Here is a 20,031-nt window from a genome sequence, read left to right as displayed (position 1 = left end):
GTATGTACAACAAATGAAAAAACATACAAAAAAAAGAAAAAATACATCAAATTTCACTTATATTTGATCTTATTCAATTAAATTCAATGAAAGTCTTGATCGTCCAAGATGACTGGTGAGAAACATACCTAAATAAATATTTCATGGGTTTATTACTGCAATCAAAATCGATTATAATCGTACAAAAGCTCTCATTCTATTGTCCCGTACCCAAATAATTTTTATGCGGGTTTACTACTTCAATCAAAATCGATTATAATCGTACAAGAGCTTTCATTCTATTGGCCCGTACCCAAATAAATGTTTTATGGGTTTATTACTGCAATCAAAATCGATTAGAATCGTACGAAAGCTCTCATTCTATTGTCCCGTACCCAAATAATTTTTATTCGGGTTTACTACTTCAGTCAAAATCAATTAACATCCCATTTCCCATTCAATTGGCTTGTATCCAAATAAATGTTTTCTGGGTTTATTACTTCAATCAAAATCATTTAAAATCATAATCGTCCAGAATGACTGGTAAAAAAACAAATTTCAAACATTGGTTTTCGTCACATTTTTTCTCAACAACCCAAAAAAAAAAAACGCACATAAAATCAAAGATTTCACCAAGTGGCCCCATTCTATCGGCCTGTCCCCAAATTAACGTTGTTTGGGTTTATACCTTCAATTAAATTTGATTAAAACAAATAATCACCCAGAATTACTGTTGATCATTGAGATTTCCTATTTTTGGCCGTATTGCCAAAATCAAAATCAGTTAATCGCCTTTTCTTGACATTTTACTCCGAGTAGTTGTCAGTCTTTTCACATGTTTCCGTTATTGATCTTCAAACGGTTCCAAAGTGGGCTCCAGATGATGTTCTCCCAATTCTTTTGGCGTTCTGGTCCTGGCAGCGGGCCCGAGGGAGTACGTCACCTCGCCGTGGAACTTTGAACTGCATGATAAGAGTGCGGTGGGAGGACAGACGTGTCCAGTCCAAAAGAAATCAAAAGTCCCAGGAATGCGCCCCGAGCTTAACCCGCAATTAGCCGGCTATGAATACTAACGGGGCACGTACGCACCACGCCGTTTGACCGCCGAGCGCACGCACGGTCGGTCCGAGGGCCGCCGCCAACAGATGACGCCATCTGGACCAATCGGGCGGCGGATGAGGTGACAAAGCGCTGGGCCGGACCCCCCCTTCTGTGCACCCCCCTTTTGCATTTGTGAGCGTTAATCTGCTTTGTGTGCCTGCACGCAGCATCAGCACTCAAGCGAGACCCGTGACCTCTCACACCCAATGGCGGGGATGGGCCGGCGCCGCCCGCCTGGAACGCCAACCATTTCAACATTTATCTACCTAGATTAATTCTTAAATCGTCAAGATTACAAAGAAATCCCGATGGAATTATTCGGGCCCCGTTTTTTGCACCGTGGACCTACATATGAGTGTGTTTAGTGGGGACGGGACAAGATCTTGTACGAGATTAAAATGCCTTGAGATTCCCTGTCCTTGCAAGATACAGTATCCCCTTTTCGCGGTTATTGAGGACCATAAAATTCAGAGATAAGTGATTTTGCGAAGTCTGGGTCCGCTCACGCCTCGCCCCTCCCTCACATGTACATCTCCGCACAGCTCTATCACTCGCAGCCACAAACGGACTGCTTGAAAAGAGTCTTGAAGAGTCGTCGCCAAATGCCATGACTCTATTGTTGTAGAATGGCGAGCGGAGGTTTAATTTCAAGCAAAAGTGCCTTCACTTGCGCCTAGAAAAGATCGAGCATTAACAGGCTGTTAGAACGCTTCAATAAGGACCGAGCGTGGAAGTGTTTCTCAATTTCAAATTGGATCGGCTCGTTCTTCTCACACGATTGCTACTGGTCAGTTTTGAATACACACAGCAGGTAGACTCAAATGTGTCTTCTACCGGTTTGACTTCACAAAAAAATTGATGTGGGTCCATGTGATCAACCTGCAAAAAAGAAAATGCTCCTCAAAATGAGAAAATTGCTCATTAAATCAAGACAATCATTCATAAAACTGCTCTACAAAAAATATATGTATATATATTTCGAGATATGTATATACAAGTGTTCTAGCATAGCCTGTTGTCCGTTCTCACCGTTCTTTTTCCCGCCTCCACAACGTCGCATCATTGGCACCCGCCACCTGTTCTCGACTCTCAGTCGCCAATTTCAAAACGGATCGGCTCGTTCTTCTGACACCCTTGCCGTTGCTACTGATCACTTTTGAACATACGCAGCAGGCGGACTCAAATATGTCATTTGTTGGACACCAAAAAAAAAATGATGGTGGTCTTTGGGAAAAACCTGCCAAAAAATGCTCCTCAGAATGAGTAAATTGCTCCTCAAATCTAGCCAATGATCCACAAAACTGCTCTGCAAAAAACAAACAAACAAAAAATAAAAACAATCAAGATATGCATACATAATTGTCCTAGCGTAGCCCGTTTCTCATCGTTCTTTTTCCCGCCCCCGCAACGTTTCATCAGTGGCACCCGTCGCCCCTTCTCAGCCGTCAATCGTCAATTTCCAAACAGATCGGCTCGCACACATAAATTAAAAATCGGCGCCGCGGAGATGTTAGCGAGATGGCGAGCTAACCTCCTGGGAGAGCCCGTCAAACAAAGGCAAGACCAATAGTCTATTTCCACCCCCTTTTCATTTTTCATCTCCGTAACGATTTGGGCTTTTCCGATCTCTTCATGTATATCCGAGCGCGTGTTTGCGCGCCATCTCGACGGCGTGTTTCTTTTAGCGACGCTCCCCGAGGTTGCCAACGAACACGCGGCCGTCCCCAGCCGAGACGCCTGTCTTGTTTATTCCTCGATTCATCCGATTCTTTATTTATTTTACGCCGGCCTTCCTAATGCAAATAAGGTTCGCTCGCTCCCCCGCCGGAGCGCGGGACCCGCGGTGCGCGCGCGTGCGCAAGTGCGCGTGTGGGAAGCGGTGAGTAATAGAGCCAAAGTCCTTATCTGTCACCAGAGAGCTTGCCTGCCTCTCTCTCAGCTGTCAATCATCCAACCCTGGAGACAAACAGTCAGCTTCAAACACGGGCGCGGAGCTTTGTGGGGGAGGCGCTGAGGATGAGGGGATGATGGGGGGCAGGTGTGTGTGTGTGTGTGTGTGTGTGTGTGTGTGTGTGTGTCGGGGGATGAGGGAATTTTCACATGGGCCAAAAGATGCTTCCGTGGAAGCAGAAGACCTGTGGAGCGCTCCAGGAATTAGACAGCCCCCATCACTCACAGGCACGGCTGACTTTTTCTCACTGCTCTTTAGAAGCTAAAGTGGGTGAGAAGTGGCTGGAGCGCACTCCCACGCACTGCCCCCCCCCCCCCGCCCCCCCCCCCCCCCCCCCCCCCACACACACACACACACACACACACACACACATTCCGTCACTGATAGTGCTCTACAATATCTTGACAGGAGTGGATTGACGCTAGGCTAAATTCTCCATTATATTTCAAAATCTACTTTCTCTAATGCAGGGGTGTCAAACTCATATTTATCGGGGGCCGCATTTTAATTTTTGTCAGGGGGCCGGTATAATTGTTGAATCAAATTAATTTTAGGTGTGTTTGTCACACTTCTAACTAGGTTTTTGAAATAAGAGCCCGGTAAAAACTGTTCAAAAGAGATATTGGGAACAAAAAATGCTTGTTATTTTTACCCCCAAATTCTTAAATGCATAACTTGCAAATTTAGTCATTTAACCAGGAATTTGAAGTTTGCCCAGGATTTCGCGGGCCACATAAATTGATGTGGCGGGCCGGATCTGGCCCCCGGGCCTTGAGTTTGACACCTACGCTCTAATGCCTACTTTATTAATGTGTGGAATGTAGGAAGGGACTAAGAATTTCCTTGTGTAGTTTTCCGATGCATACGACAATAAAACTCTTGAATCTTGATACAAAGAATACTTTTAAAACACCTTTTTTTCTCGCTGACGACTGAAAATGACATCACATATGCTCAAGGCTGGTATAACGACCAATCACGACTCATCGCGAACTTTTCACGTTTTTTCTAAACAGCATTGTGCGCCATGTCAAAATGTAATTTTCGTAATGGCAGCGGGCCGCTGAAATGTGGGGGGGGGGGGGGCCGCCAAATGGCCCCCGAGCCGTAGTTTGGACACCATTGTTATACGTGTTTGAAATTTTTCAATCAGAGCTATCAAAGCCCCTCGCTTGGCCCCGCCTCTTAAAGGCACTTTACACTTGAACGAGCGTGACTTTTGCCTTCGTCGCGCTTTCCAAAACGCTGGTGGAGGAGCCACTCGCGTTTCTTCAATTCCCGAGTGCTCTTTCGCGAGTCCACATCCCACCCTCGGGTCTCCGGGCGCATATTTGGCGGTCCCCTGGGATCGCCGATGGATTACAGCGCTCCCCCGACACTCCGGCCCCCACCTCAGGCGTCCTTAGCTAAAGTTTCAAACTCTTTGCACTTTGTGGCCTCTCGGGGGCACGCGCAAACACACACATGCGCACGCTGGCGGGATCAACATCTCACCTCGCGGACTATTGGATGGTTCCTGTGTGTGGGTTTGGGAGTGCGTGCGTGCGTGTGTGCGCCCCAACACTGGCGAGCGCAGGGTGACCTAATTAAATTAGCGAGGTGGTCGGCCTGAACGGGTTGAAGCTCAAAGACCCTTCACACGCCAGCTGCCGCCATCCATTTAAGTGTGTGTGTGTGTAGGAGGGGGGGGCGGCTTGGTTTTTCGACATGGTGAGGACCAATATTTGGGTTTTACTGTCTTTGTGGGGGTTTCTTGCACTTGTGGGGACCAAAATAGTCCCTGCAAGTTCAGACCTCTTTTTGAGGCTCAAGGCTTTTGATTTGAATCAATTTTTGGTTAGAGTTAGGGTAAGGATTAGGCAATCTCTTGTGATGGTTAAGGTTAGAGTTAGCAACGAGGACATGCATTTTGCCAATTGGATGTCCCCACTACCATAGAAAAACCACCTTGTCTGAGTGTGGGCTCTCTTGGTTTTTGCTGTACGGTAGGGAACAAATTCTGGATTTCACTCTCTCTTTGCGGACGTCTTGCACTTGCGGGGACCATTTTGGTGCAACCCACAAGTTCAGATCTCTTTTTGAGGGTCATCATTTCTGATGGTTAAGGTTATTGGCTAGGAAATGCATTATGCCAGTGGGTTGTCCCCCCTACGATAGAAAAACGACATTGTGTGTGTGCACCCTTGGTTTTTGCTGCACGATGAGGACCAAATTCCAGTTTTTACTATCTTTGTGGGACCTCTTGCACTGGTGGGGACCACTTTAGTGCAGCCAAGTGTCCCCACTACGATAGAAAAACCACATTGATTGTGTGTACCCGTGGTTTTTGCCGCACGATGAGGACCGAATTCCAGTTTTTACCATCTTTGTTAAGACTTCTTTTTGAGGGTCAAGGTTTGCTGTAAGAATTTGAAGTGAATTTTGGTTGAAGTTAGCGCTAGGCTATGCTACAGGATTATGTCAATGAGGTGTCCCCACTGCGATAGAAAACCCCTTTGTGTGTGTTTGAGATCAGCTACACACTAGGCAAACCTCAGCGGGCTTTTAAGTTAGTGAGTAGTTGCACGCGGACGCGTGTCAGAACCTGCAGTACTCCATCAGCGCACACCTCCGCCAGAGCGCCTTAATGGGACCAATCCCGACTTGTATAAATCATCGGCGGGGGGGAGAAAAAAAAAAAAAAAGCAGATGTGGGCAAAGACTTGGCGCCGCTTCACTTCCAGGTGACTTGTGATGTGCCGCGCGGTTCATCTTCAGGTCAATGTGAGCCAACGTGTTGGAAGAAGACAATTTAGGACAGGATTGTCCAAACTAGCGGTGGTCAATCAATCAAATTGATTATATTTATTTGGCATTTTAATAATGGAAGATTTGAAAATGAAATAAACGGTGAAATCAAGATTTTGCAAATGCTTGTAATCACGTTTACAAAAGGTACGCCTACTTTATTATTTGCTCTATTGTGTGCAGTGCCTACTTTATTATTTGCTCTATTGTGTGCACTGGAAGTCTGCTTGCAAAAAGTTAATATTTTGTCCATAATTAACTTTTAATACCAGACAATATTAGATGCGGCTTTAGTCAAACACTCAAAAAAGAAAAAAAAAACATGTATATAAATATATACATAACTTACTTATGTAACAAAAAAACAAAACAAAAATCAAGACAAAAAAAACAAAAAACGTAAAATTACATTATTGGGAAAGAATGTCGGCACGCTTGAAAAAAACGTAAAAGTACGCTTTTGGGATTGAATGTGTTAATTTTTCAAGTAATTGATTCATACTTGAACAATCCACTTGGTGTGGACTGAAAATTGAATCACGCGCTAAAGGCTCGCGCAACGACCAATCGCGGTTCAGCTTATGAATATCACATGACCAACGCGTGAGCCATGATTGGTCGTTACCTGAAGCTCGAACAGCGTTGTCATTTTCATCGGAAAGAAAATTGTTTTTAAAGATATTAATTGTACATGGAAAAAAATTAAATATCGAATTTAGACAAACTATTAATTAGGCAAAATATTAAATTCCACTGCTAAAAATGTCAAAATAAAGATATCTTTTTTTGGGTGCAAACTATGAATATTATATCTACGTTAAAACTGATTTAACATTAGTAGATATTACTGTTATTTTATTATATGTTATTATATTATATTTGATTATATTATTGTCATTTTTAATAAATCAACCCCTTAAACAAATGCTTGTTGGGTTTATTACTTCAATTAAAATCGGAACAATTCAGAATGGCTTGTGAAAATGAAAATTTGATTTTGTTTGTCTCCCAGGTGACTTGGCTCAAAAAACATTTCATTAATTTCCAAGGACATATTAAAAAAATAGAACTAATAAACTCCAGCAAAAAGACGCAAGATAATTAAAACTATAAAAACAAACAAAATTAAAAAAGTTTTCACCGTGATCATGTTGAACGCTTTTTTTTCCCGTCAAAGTTTTCAAGCCGATTTCCATCGTGTTAGCGTATTCACGTTAGCGTTTTTTTTTTTTTTTTTATCATGCCGGAATTTAAGAGTTAAAGTCAGGCGGCGGCGGCGGGCGTTTATGAGATGCGGAGCACGGAGCGTCTGCAGAGGAGCCGCGAACGAAAAAAGTTGCCAGCTGCAGATGCGGCGGCGGGAACATGAAAACGCACGGGCGAAAAATTAAGTCGGGAAAGGAAAGAATGCAAATGAGCAACGACGCTACGGCGATGATGACGGCAGACGGGAGCAAAAAAAGTTCCTCCTGACCTAAATTTGCCTGCAAAAAAAACAACAAAAAAAAAGCCAAGTGGTCCCGGCGTGTACTTGGAGCTGGGTTAGCGTGCCGCTGCTTCATCTTAATGCCGTGCGCTCATCTTCCGCATCGTGTCGGATGCCTCCGCATGTGACCGACCAAGAGTGTGTGTGTATGCACATTTCTTTCTGCTACATGGTGGGGACCAACTTCCAGATTTACTGTCTTTGTAGGACCTCTTGTGCTTGTGGGCACCATTTTAGGATATGCATTGTGTCAATGGGATGTCTCCACTATGATAGTAAAGGAAAAACCTGTGTGTGTGTGTGCCCTTGGTTTGTGCTGCATGGTGGGGACCAAATTCTGTATTTTACTGTCTTTATAGGGACTTTTTGTGCTTCTGGGGACCATATTTGGAAATGCATTGTGTCAATAGGGTGTCCCCCACTATGATAGCAAAAACCCTTGTGTGTGAGTGTGTGTGTGTGTGTGTGCACCCTTGGTCTCTGCTACGTGGTGGGGACCAGCTTCCTTGTTTACAGTCTTTCTAGTGACTTTTTGTGCTTGTGGGTACTGTGATAGGAAATGCATTGTGTCAATGGGATGTCCCCACTATGATAGGAAAGGAAAAAAAAAACTGTGTGTGTGCCCTTGGTTTGTGCTGCATGGTGGGGACCAAATTCTGTATTTTACTGTCTTTATAGGGACTTTTTGTGCTTCTGGGGACCATATTTGGAAATGCATTGTGTCAATAGGGTGTCCCCCACTATGATAGCAAAAATCCTTGTGTGTGAGTGTGTGTGTGTGTGCACCCTTGGTCTCTGTTACGTGGTGGGGACCAGCTTCCTTGTTTACAGTCTTTCTAGTGACTTTTTGTGCTTGTGGGTACCGTGATAGGAAACGCATTGTGTCAATGGGATGTCCTTACTTTGATAGAAAAAAAAAAAACGTGTGTGTGTGTGTGTGTATATGCCCTTGGTTTCAGCTGCATGGTGGGGACCAAATTCTGTATTTTACTGCCTTTGTAGGGGCCTTTTGTGCTTTTGGGGACCAATTCAGGAAATGCATTGTGTCAATTGGATATCCCCAATATGTCAGGAAAAATCTTGTGTGTGTCTGAGTATGTGTGTGTGTATGCCCTTGGTTTCTGCTGCACGGTGGGGACCAAATTCTGTATTTTACTGTCTTTGTAGGAACATTTTGGACCAACTTCCTTGTTTACTGTCTTTGTAGGGGCCTTTTGTGCTTTTGGGGAACATTTTAGGAAATGCATGGGATGTCCTCACTTTGATAGAACAAAAACCCTTGTATGTGTGCCCTTGGATTCTGCTACATGGTGGGGACCAAATTCCAGGTTTACCCCCTTTGCAGGTACCTCTTGTACCGTTGCGTTTAGAGCAGGGGTGTCCAAACTCGGTTCTCTTGAGGACCGGTTATGGACACCCCTGCTTCAGAGTTTTGCTTTTAATTGAATTTTGGGCCTTGCTCAGATAAACTGTTGAGATGTTTAAGGTTAGGGCTCGGCGAGAGGGAATCCATTATGTATATCGGATGTCCCCACCATGATTTAAAAAAAAAAAAAAAACCTTGTGTGTGTGTCTGTGTGTCTTTGCGTTCTCAATTTTGGCTGCATGGGGGACCAAATCCTTGGTTTTCCGGTTTTTGTGGAGATCTTCTGCACTTGTGGGGGCCATTTTGGTGGACCCCACAAGTTCAGACCTCTTTTTGAGGGTCACGACGTACTTGTAGAGTGTACTGTAGTTTCGAATTGGATTTTGATTGCCATCAGGATCAGCGTTAGAGTTATGCAATCTGTTGTGATGATAAAGGCTAAATGCTAGGAATTGCATCGTGGACGCGATGTCCCTATTTCTATAGAAACCCCCATCCCATGTGTGTGTGTGTGCGCGTGTGTGCGCGTGTTTGCAAATGCCAAGACAGCCAGCGTGCCTCCGACCTGCAAGTGCGCCGTGATTTTGACTGGATGTGACACGGACGCCGCAGCGTTCCCGCATGCCTCCCGGTCACACCCGCCACGACAAGGGCACGCTTACCTTCAAAGTCCCTGGGCGCCTCATCAACAATTTCCCTTTTTAAAAAAAAAAAATATTTACATATTAACCTGTCCTGTTGCCCTGCTCGCTTTCTCGACTTGACTTAGGTCTGAAAAATTATTAGACTTCAGATTAACATCGCGTGTGTACCGTATTTTCCGCGTAGTCTCGATTATGGGGTCCATTTCCGTGCTTAACCCATACATAGGGTGGACCATTAAAAGGTGCGTGCTCAAACATACTGTTAGCAATAAATCGCTACAAACGTTGTGTACTTTATGTATTACATAATATAGGTTTACTGCTGTCAGCATATATAATGCACATATTATAGTGTTTTCTGTACTCTACGTAATACGTAACATTTTCTGATTGATTTATCGCTTCCAGTGTACGTACTGTATGTAATACATGATAATCTCTGATTGGTTTAGCGCTGCTAGCATATGAACTATATGTAATATGTAACATTCTCTGATTTGTTTATTGCTGCTAGCATACGTACTATACATAATATTATTGGTTTATTCCTGTTAGCAGAAGTATTCTACGTAATACGTAATGTTCTCTGATTGATTTATCGCTTCAAGCGTACGTACTGTATGTAATACATGATAATCTCTGATTGGTTTAGCGCTGCTAGCATATAAACTATATGTAATATGTAACATTCTCTGATTTGTTTATTGCTGCTAGCATACGTGCTATACATAATATTATTGGTTTATTCCTGTTAGCAGAAGTACTCTATGTAATACGTAATGTTCTCTGATTGATTTATCGCTTCCGGCGTACGTACTGTACGTAATATATGATCATCTCTGATTGATTTATCACTGCTAGCATATGTACTGTACGTAATCTGTAACATTCTTTGATTGGGTTAATGCTGCTAGCCTACATATTCTATGTAATATGAATGTTTTCTGATTGGTTAATCTCTTCCAGCGTAGGGACTGTATGTATCATATAGTTGCCTCATGTTCCAATTTGTTTGCTCTTAATTTGAAAAGAAAACTGGACTGTTTCAGTCATAGCTTTAAAAATTAATAAATTAAATTGAATTGTTGCAAAATAAATGCATACAACATTTTGCAAAGCGTTTATAACACAATTTAGTAATAAATTGCTTCTTGTTCCAAGTAATTTGCTCTGAATTTGAAAAAAATACCACATGGTGCTCATGTTTGTCGTGAATGCACCAAATGCTTTCCATTGCCGATGGCAAACCTTGCGCATGGCCGCGCGATTCTCGCTACCCCCGTTTGTGCCGCCCGCCCGCCCTCCCGCCACATGGAAGCTGTTAACGGCGCTGTCGTTTCTGGCGCTCACCACCAACATTCCTGCGGGCTTGGCGGCGCTGGCTGACTTTGCGGCAACCTCTCGCGCTTCTCCGCTTGTCCGCGCTGCTGGCCTCATCCTCTTGACACGCAACTTTTCACACCTGCTGAAACTGATGGATCTTGGATTTTTTTATTCATTAAAATCGACAACAACAAAAAGATTGTCAAAAGATGGTCACTTTATAGAAGCTCCTACCTGAGGTCCTGCCTGATAACAATTAGTCCTAAAGTGGAGTCTGAAGCAGTCTAACAGCCTGTTAATACTCGGTCTTGTCGATGCGCTGCGTGTTGTGTGTTGTCAAAGAAAATACAATTTTTCGGCTTGAAGAGATGCAAGCCTGTTTGACCTTAGGACCACGGTTTGTAGATCACTGGGCGTGCAAAAGAAACATAAGGCAAGATATTTTTTTTAACCCTTGTGTCAATTTTTTGGACAAATTCTCCCATATTCTACTCGCAGTATTTTAGCCAAGAGATGGCCGTCTCCAGAAAGTTTGATAACAGTCATGCCATTTTAAACTTTGACATGATATCACCATCTGGGTGAAATTTCAGCTCCCTCGTGTTTTCTTTCAATGCGTCCCTTTTGGTATTGAACTCCTGTCCCTCCTAATTTATTTACAATTTATTGCTAAATTGTGTTATAAACACTTTGCAAAATGTTGTATGCATTTATTTTGCAACAATTCAATTTAATTTATTATTTTTAAAGCTATGAGGGCAGCAGTCCAGTTCTCTTTTCAAATTAAGAGCAAACAAATTGAAACATGAGGCAACTATATGATACATACAGTCCGTACGCTGGAAGAGATTAACCAATGAGAAAACATTACTTTTTACATGGAATATGTATGCTAGCAGCGATAACCCAATCAAAGAATGTTACAGATTACGTACAGTACATATGCTAGCAGTGACAAATAAATCTGAGATTATCATATATTACATACAGTACGTACGCTGGAAGCGATAAACCAATCAGAGAACATTACGTATTACATAGAGTACTTCTGCTAACAGGAATAAACCAATAATATTATGTATAGTACGTATGCTAGCAGCAATAAACAAATCAGAGAATGTTACATATTACATATAGTTCATTGCACAAAATGACACTCTATACAAAATATGGAAAAAATATAATTCCTACTTTTCTCTAACAATACTAATGACGTTTGAATATATATTAAAGCATATGTAGTTAATTTACAACATACAATCACATTTTTTTACTTTCTGACCAAACGATGTGACGTACATGGTATTTATTGTATTAGTTACGATTGCGGTGGTTAAAAGGAAAACAACACAAACGCCGAATGGTGTTTTTTGCAAGACCGCTTACATTTTGCCGTGTTGTGAGAAATGTAGTAATTCTCCGGGACGTTCTCGTCCTACGATAGAAACGTTGTGAAAGATCTGGGCCAAGCTGGCCCTCAATTCTCATCAATTTCCACGACAAGTCTCCCGGTTCTGCCGCTCCAAATGTTGGTCCATCACACTCAAAGAGCACTTGTGCCTCTTCTTCTCCGGGCTGTATGCTTTTTTTATGAAGACGCTAATAACCATTATGGATATTTAAAGGCGCCTGTCCGACCCGCATACGCGCTAATGGACAGCGAGCTGTCCGTTCGGAAAAAAAAGGACATTACGGTCATGCATTATTTAAACGGAGAAAGTTGACTCGTTCAAAATGTTTGTCCGTGTTTTGCCGCGTATGTATATATTAGGGCCCGGACTCGTATCCCAAATCCGCGGTTGTTGTTTGCTTACCATTTAACCATCAAATCCTGAATCGGTGGAAATCGGGCTAGTTTTTCCCGAAAAATACGTCATACAAATAAAAAATCCAGTTTGATTATAGTGTGAAATGTGGGGCACTTTTATCAACACCATATGTGGCCTAGTGCACTTTACCCAAGCCGTCAAATCCCCTTTTCCGGTCAATGCGCTAACGTAGCCGCGTCAACCCATGGAAAGGTTTTCTTTTTTTTTTTCTTTTTTTTTTTTTTCAAACCACTAACTAACCTCCAGGATCAATCACCTTACACTGGCTAAGGGCAGAACCCATGGTGGTTTTTCACTTTTAGTAAACTTTTAAATCCATCTGGCGTGCACGTCATTCTAGCTAGCTTGCGTTAAGCTAAAGGAATGTTTGTACAATTCAGCGTACAACTTTGTGCTAACAGTGAATTGATTTTGTGGATCCAATCAAATGAAGTCAGGATCTATACAGTATTTCTCTCTTGATTTCAAGAGGGAGACTGGCACTTCTAGAAGACACGCGATTGGCTCCCAGCGTGACCAGCGACCAATGAGGGCAGGAGTTGTTATCTACTCCCGCCCCAAGTCTCGTTTGTTGTTCACACCTGGACGTGCCGGTCGTTGTCATTCGTAAAACGTGTTCTTTCTCCTCCATGACAGAGGAGCAAAGACCTTTATCGTACAAATTTCATTGATAGTAAAACGGTATTTCAAGTGTTCATTCATTCACAATATTTCATCGTTATCATGTTTGATCGTGCACAAAACTGACTTTAATTCGGCATCCGGGCGCCGCTAATACGACCGCAGCTGCCGCGAGACTACAAAGGATGGAAAGGGCAAACTGTTCAGTATAGTATGAAGACTTTTTAAGTTTAAAAAAAAAACAATTTAGATTTAAAAAAAAGGGGGGGTAACTTTGCACTTTTCACTTACCGTTGGGGGGGGTTCCGGTCCCGATTAATCAAGATTAATCCGACCAATAGCAGACCAGCATTGTAGTGACGCTTTGCATGGAAGCAGTTAGGCAACAAAACAGAAAAAAAGTGCGACTACCTAAAAACGCCTGCAAATGGAAACAAAACAACACAAATACAGCCAACCCCCTAGGGTCATGACAGTTTTTCTCTCCGCAAAGTCTTAAAAATACTGTAAATAGGGGACAAAAAAACTCAGTAAAAGTAAAAGTAAAAGTGCAACTACCTAAAAACTCCTGCAGATGGAAACAAAACAACACAAATACAGCCAACCCCCTAGGGTCATGACAGTTTTTTCCCCCGCAAAGTCTTAAAAATACCGTAAATAGGGGACGAAAAAACTCAGTAAAAGTAAAAGTGCAACTACCTAAAAACGCCTGCAGATGGAAACAAAACAACACAAATACAGCCAACCCCTTAGGGTCATGACAGTTTTTTTCCCCGCAAAGTCTTAAAAATACCGTAAATAGGGGACGAAAAAACTCAGTATTCCACATCTCAACATGACAAAAACTTAAGCCAGGGGTGCTTTAACCCGGGGGTCCACTGTATATGTTTATAGCCTACTTTATTATTTGCTTGACTGTATATATATATATATATATATATATATATATATATATATATATATATATATATATATATATATATATATATATATATATATATATATATATATATATTCGCCGAGCAGACTACATTCCACAGTCGAGCAAATAATAAAGTAGGCTATAAACATATACAGTGGACCCCCGGGTTAAAGCACCCCTGGCTTATGTTTTTGTCATGTTGTGATGTATGTGTGTGTGTATATATATATATATATATATATATATATATATATATATGTGTGTATATATATGTGTGTATATATATATATATATAATATGTGTATGCATGTATGTATGAAACGGCCCTCCGGTCAAACGGAACGGCAGTGCTTTATATCACGCAGTCAGGTCGAAACCACATTTGCGAAGAAAGGAATGGCGAGTGACTGTTGTGTCAAAACGGGGGGAATTGAATTTGTGTTCGTATGTATTACATATTCCCGAGCATCTGTTCCCCATTACACTTCTCTGATTGCCGCAGCAAAACATTGGAAAATGCTCGCAGCTGCTTCTTGCTTGCTGTCTTTTCTCCGCTGCAGCCAGCGCTCGGGCCTGGAATAATATTTCTCCTCAAAGTCCAATGTTTCTTTTTTTTTTTCCTTACATTTCCCCTCCTCGGCCTCAAGGCAGACATTTTATTATTATTATTATTATTCCAGGAGATGGAGAAACATGTCAGAATGTTAATTTAAGGATGTTTGCTCGTGTCAGCGTTTGAAAAGTGACGCGTGAGCCGGCTCGCCCGCAAATGAGTCCTCGCGGTCTTACCATCTGCCCGAGAAAAAAAAAAAGCGAGTGAGTGATTATTTTATTTGTTCTATAAACTAAAGCAATGGTTCTAATTTTTTTTTTAATGATTTACCTCTACTGTTCCTCTCACAGTATTAAAAAAGATTCAATTAGATTTTCTCATACCAGCAAAAACCCTGTGGAAGGCTTAGAATACTTTTTTACATTCTTGAACTACGTTTGTAGTGGTACCTCTAGGCGTATTTTATACAAAACTTGAGAAAGTAGATAACATTTTTCAAATGAAATTGTAAAACAAGTGACACTGAGCATTTGCGTCAAACTTGACTAAATGAAGACCTTTAATGTTATTAAAAAACGTCAGTTTAGTCGTAAGTTGCTTGATGTTCCAGTTCATTTGCTCTTCTTTTGAAAATAATGTTTCTGTCACTGTATTAAAAAGCTTTAATTTAGATATTCTGGAGCCTCCAGAATCCCCGTTCAAGGCTTAAATGGCTTCTGGTACAAACATGTCTTTTTCTTTTCTTTTTTTTTTCAAATCTTGAAACTAAATTTGTTGTAAAATCGCATAACATCGTTTTCTTCCGGAAAATTGTGAAACAAGTGACTATGCGCATTTGTATGAAACTTAACCAAACAAAGACCTCCAATGTTATGCAAAAAAAATGCACTATAACACCATTTAGTCATTTTGCTTCATGTTGCAATTCATTTGCTGTTAATTTGAAAAGATAAATGATTTGTTTATGTCACAATATTAAAAAGATTTAAATGAGATTTTCTGAAGTCTGCAGAATCCCTGTTAAGGGTTTAAAATAGTTCCGTAACATACATTTATTTATTTTTTATTTGGAAACGACATTTGTTGTGGTATCTCTATTTGTATTGCAGTCAGCAACTCCAGAAAATAGATAGTGTAAAATTGTTTCATTTTTCTACACAAAATTAGTGAAACGCGTGGTAATGCGCATCTGTATGAAGTTTCACAAAGTATTTTTTTTTTTTTGCAGTCAAAAGTAAACTATCCTGTTCTTATCATGGCATTAAAACATACTTTTTGATATTTGCAGGGACTCTGCATAAATCTCACATACCCCAAATTAAAAACCGCTGATCCACCGTCCCAAAAATGCCAGATTTTGCGTATTTTCTTATTTAAGTTCCAAAAGACGAAAGGACATGTTATACATTATTTTCATTTCTCCTGGAGCCGATTGCTTTCCTGCCCCCCCCCCCCCGCTGTGCGTTTGACATTGCGTTTACATTAAAGTGTGTGTGTGAAATTACACCATGAGATCGGAGTGGACGGGACGCTATAAATCTAAGAGAAGAGTAGCCTGCTCTTGTATTGTTCCCTAATGGAGCCCTACATCGTTGGCTCCGCCTCCCGCCCGGCTGTGATGCGTTCAAGGATGAGGAAGCGTGACGTGACATTTAAGGTCACGGCGAGGTTCCTACGCTGGTTTGGAATTGGATTTGAGACAGTTTCAGGCGGCGGTTTTTCTACTCTGAGCTGTGCTTTTCAAAGCAAAGCATTTTGAGATGAAACAAAACAATTGGCTAAAATACTGCCAGTATGATGTGGAAGAATTGGACCCAAAAATGATCAAAATAAACACCAGGGAGCTGAAATTTCACCCAGGTGGGCACAAATCAAATATTAACACGGCACGACCACATAGTTATGACATTTGCAGGGGTGTGCCATCCCTTGGCTAAAATACTGCCGAAATGACGTGGAAGAATGTTACCCAAAAATAGTCAAACTAGACACGAGGGAGCTGAAATTTCACCCAGATGTTGACAAATCAAAATTTAACATTGCACGGCAACTTAGTTATCAAATTAGCAGGTGTGTTCCATCCCTTGGCTAAAATACTGTCAGAATGATGTGGAAATTTTTGATCCAGAAAATGGTCATAAAAGACACCTTGGTACTGAAATTTCACCTAAATGGTGACAACATATCAAAATTAAACATGGCACGACCACTTTGTTTTCACACTACTGTGCCATCTCTTGGAAAAAATACTGCCAGAATGCCAGAAAATGACAAAAATAGCAAAATATTGCACAATGTAAACTAAAAAACACCTAGCTACATACATCCCTGGCATCCGTATAAAACTGAACAAGATGAAGGCATATGTTTTGCAAAGCTGTCACAATAAACCTGTTTAGCAGTAATATGCTTCATGTTCCAATTCATTTGCCCTTAATTTGAAAGCAAAAATGTCTTCCTATCTTTACAAAACATGAAATTAGATTTGCTGTTGCTCCACATTCATTTGAGAACCGTTGACCTAGAGTCTTCTTTTTTCTTCTGAGAAAATATGCTAATTAGGTCTGATTAGGGTGTAATTAGGGTCTGAACATATATTTATTTATTTTAATTTCCAAGAGTCATTGAGCCTTGTGGATTTTCTCGTCAACAGGCCAATGTGCCACACACACACACAAACACACACATACACGTTCCCCTCAAACGCAGACACACACATACTGTACACACACACACTCAAGGTTTTTTTTCTGTAGTAGTGGGGACATCAAAATCCAAATCAAAGCTATACTCGAAAACCAACTCTTGACGCTAAAAAAAATGTCCGAACTTGTTGGGTCCCAAGACAATAAAATCCAGTTTTTGGTCACACACATCCACACATACATGGGGGGTTTTCTATCATAGTGGGGGACATCCCATTGGCGTAATGGATTTCTTCACCCCTAACACTAAATTTAATCGTCAGAAATGATTGCATAACCTTAACCCCTATCTTACCCAAACCTCAACCCTAACCCAATTCCAAGCTATACTCGACTCAAAAAAGCAAGTCTTGACCCTTAAAAAAAGGCCTGAACGTCTGAGGACCAGCTTAATTGTCCTCACATCTCCAGAATGTCCCACTACGCCGGTAGAAAACTCAGCTGGGTTCTCACAAGCATAGCTGTACAGGAACACACACACACACAGCCGGTGGCACCTGTGCGCCTGGCCCGGGCTTCACAATGGGCTCAGATTGCCGCTGCGGAATTTTGGAAACGTTCAGGCTGTCCGTCACCTTGATATGCAGAGAAGAGGACTCGCGAGTCCACCTTGATGTTTGAATGTGTCAAGTGGACGGGGGGGGGGGGGGGTCAGACGGAGGCGGGGGCGGGCACTCCAAGAGTTGGGGGTCCTAGAGGTCAACACTTAAGTTGAAAAAATGATTTTTTTTTGTGCCTGGAGAAGAAAAGCAAACTCCGCCTCCTTTTTAACATCCCCTCCTCCCCAAAAGTCCATCAGTGTCACCTCTGCACCCCCCCCCCCCCCCCCCCCCCCCCCAAGCCTTCCCACCACACCACCTTTCAAAGTGTGGCCACATGAATGGCTCCATTGTTGACGACTGAGGGTAGGGAAAAAAAAAAAAAAAAAAAAAAAAAAGAAGGCGAGAGTGAAAGGAAGCCCGAGCAAATGTTGCTCAGGATTCAGCTTAAGACTCTGAAAAGTTGTGATGCAGGAAATCACAATTTTTCGACACATTTATACTGCCGTTCCACAAATGTTTTTGTCAAACAATGGTGCATATTTATGACACACACTGCACATTGACTTTCAGTTTTTTTTTTACAAATATTTATTTAACAGGAAAATATCTCATCCCGATTAAAAACCTCACAGAATAATCAAAATACTGTATACCAATACGTTGCTTTTTTTTCAAGACCGATACAATTTACCGATATTCAGAGCCGACGTCCATTTTCAAAGGGAAAATATTTGAATCGAAATGTATTAAACGAAAAAACAAACGCCAGCTATTCATTTTGCTGAAATTTGATTGAAACCTTTCAGATTTGGACAATGTTTATTTCTTTACCGTAATTCCCCAAATATAAGACATGCCTGTTTATAAGACGCATCATTTTAGTGTCAAATTTTCTGATATTTTCTCAACTCGTTTTAGCTTGCAGGCCTTTTGGAGGAAATCTTTTCCCAGGTGTGAGCCGCAACAATAAAATCATGGTATATATTTATATAAATATTTATATAACTTTAAAACAACGACTTTATACTTATTAGTATATTTGATTTCTGTCCAAAATAGAAAAAGCACAACATCTCTATTAATCATAAAACATTAACATTACTGATAATGATAAAACATTTCAAGTTGTTCATTTATATTAAAAAAAAAAGGTAAACTCTTTTTAATACTTTACAAAATCATCTCGCGGGCCGGATTAAACCCATTTGCGGGCCACAACCGTCTCGCAGGCCGTATGTTTGTTAGCCCCGGCTTAGACAAATTTTAACCTGTATAAATACCGTCAAAAAGTAGTTTTTTTTTCCTTGTGTCAATGTTAAAAAGGATACAGTTTTAGGTATGTCATTTTTTATAGGTAATAATGTGATTTATGGTCGCTTTGGCAAGGGGGCGGGGCCAAATATTCCCTTTGCAAAATATAATTGAGAAGCACTGCATTACGGTAAGTATTGTAAGAATATGTCCAGTATAAAAATGCACGTCTGTGTGTCATAACTCATAACCTTTAGCCTACATTTTTAGGGAAAAAGTGCATCTTATGTTTGTTGAATTATGTTTTTTATTTATTCAATAATGCATTAAAAAAACGGATCCGTTTGGAAATCCGATCAAAGTTCAAGGAACTCCTATCGGCCCTGACCTCCTCGGCGTTCCCCCCGCAGGTTCCGAGACGACAAGGGCTACGTTCTGTACCCTCAGATCGGGGACCGCCTTGACCTGATCTGCCCCCAGCTGGACACGGCCCGCTCCACGCCGGAGTACGAGTTCTACAAGCTGTACCTGGTGTCGTCGCGGGAGCAGGCGGACCGCTGCGAGGTGACGGGCCCGCCCAACATCGTGCTGACGTGCGACGAGCCCACGCGCGAGCGCCGCTTCACCATCAAGTTCCAGGAGTTCTCGCCCAACCTGTGGGGCCACGAGTTCAAGAGCATGCACGACTACTACATCATCGGTGAGTGCCTGGCGCGCTCCGAGTCAACGGGCTTGTCTGACGCCCGTCGAGATTGTGCGGGCTTGTTTGGCAGGAGTAGGAGAAGCTCGCATATGCGATGGCTTTTACGCAATGTTTTCACGAAACCACGCGTATGTCACGGAGATTAGTTTGGAGTTCTTGACGGAGACAGGAAGTTTTCTGTGTTGCCCCGTGTGCCAAGTTTTTGCCCTGACTTTTGTGAATTTGTTTTCTTTATTATTGAATTTATTTGTGTTTATTATTATGATTT

At 41.7% G+C, this 20,031-nt stretch overlaps 1 protein-coding gene across 2 annotated transcripts in view; it reads left to right on the top strand.

Moving 5' to 3' along the window:
• Window positions 1–20,031, top strand: part of efnb3b (ephrin-B3b) — an 88,276-nt gene that overhangs the window by 20,402 nt on the left and 47,843 nt on the right. For both annotated transcript variants that reach the window (XM_088419938.1, XM_088419931.1), the window contains exon 3: window positions 19,471–19,760. In XM_088419938.1, coding sequence (XP_088276064.1) covers window positions 19,471–19,760 — 290 coding nt within the window. The remainder of the gene's footprint in view (window positions 1–19,470; window positions 19,761–20,031) is intronic.

Source organism: Hippichthys cyanospilos, chromosome 1, assembly GCF_059441005.1.
Source record: "Hippichthys cyanospilos isolate Australia breed blue-spotted pipefish chromosome 1, RoL_Hcya_1.0, whole genome shotgun sequence".
Classification (NCBI taxonomy): Eukaryota; Metazoa; Chordata; class Actinopteri; order Syngnathiformes; family Syngnathidae; genus Hippichthys; species Hippichthys cyanospilos.
The sequence above is the reverse complement of the archived record's forward strand: the minus strand, read 5'-3'. Positions and strand labels throughout refer to the sequence as shown.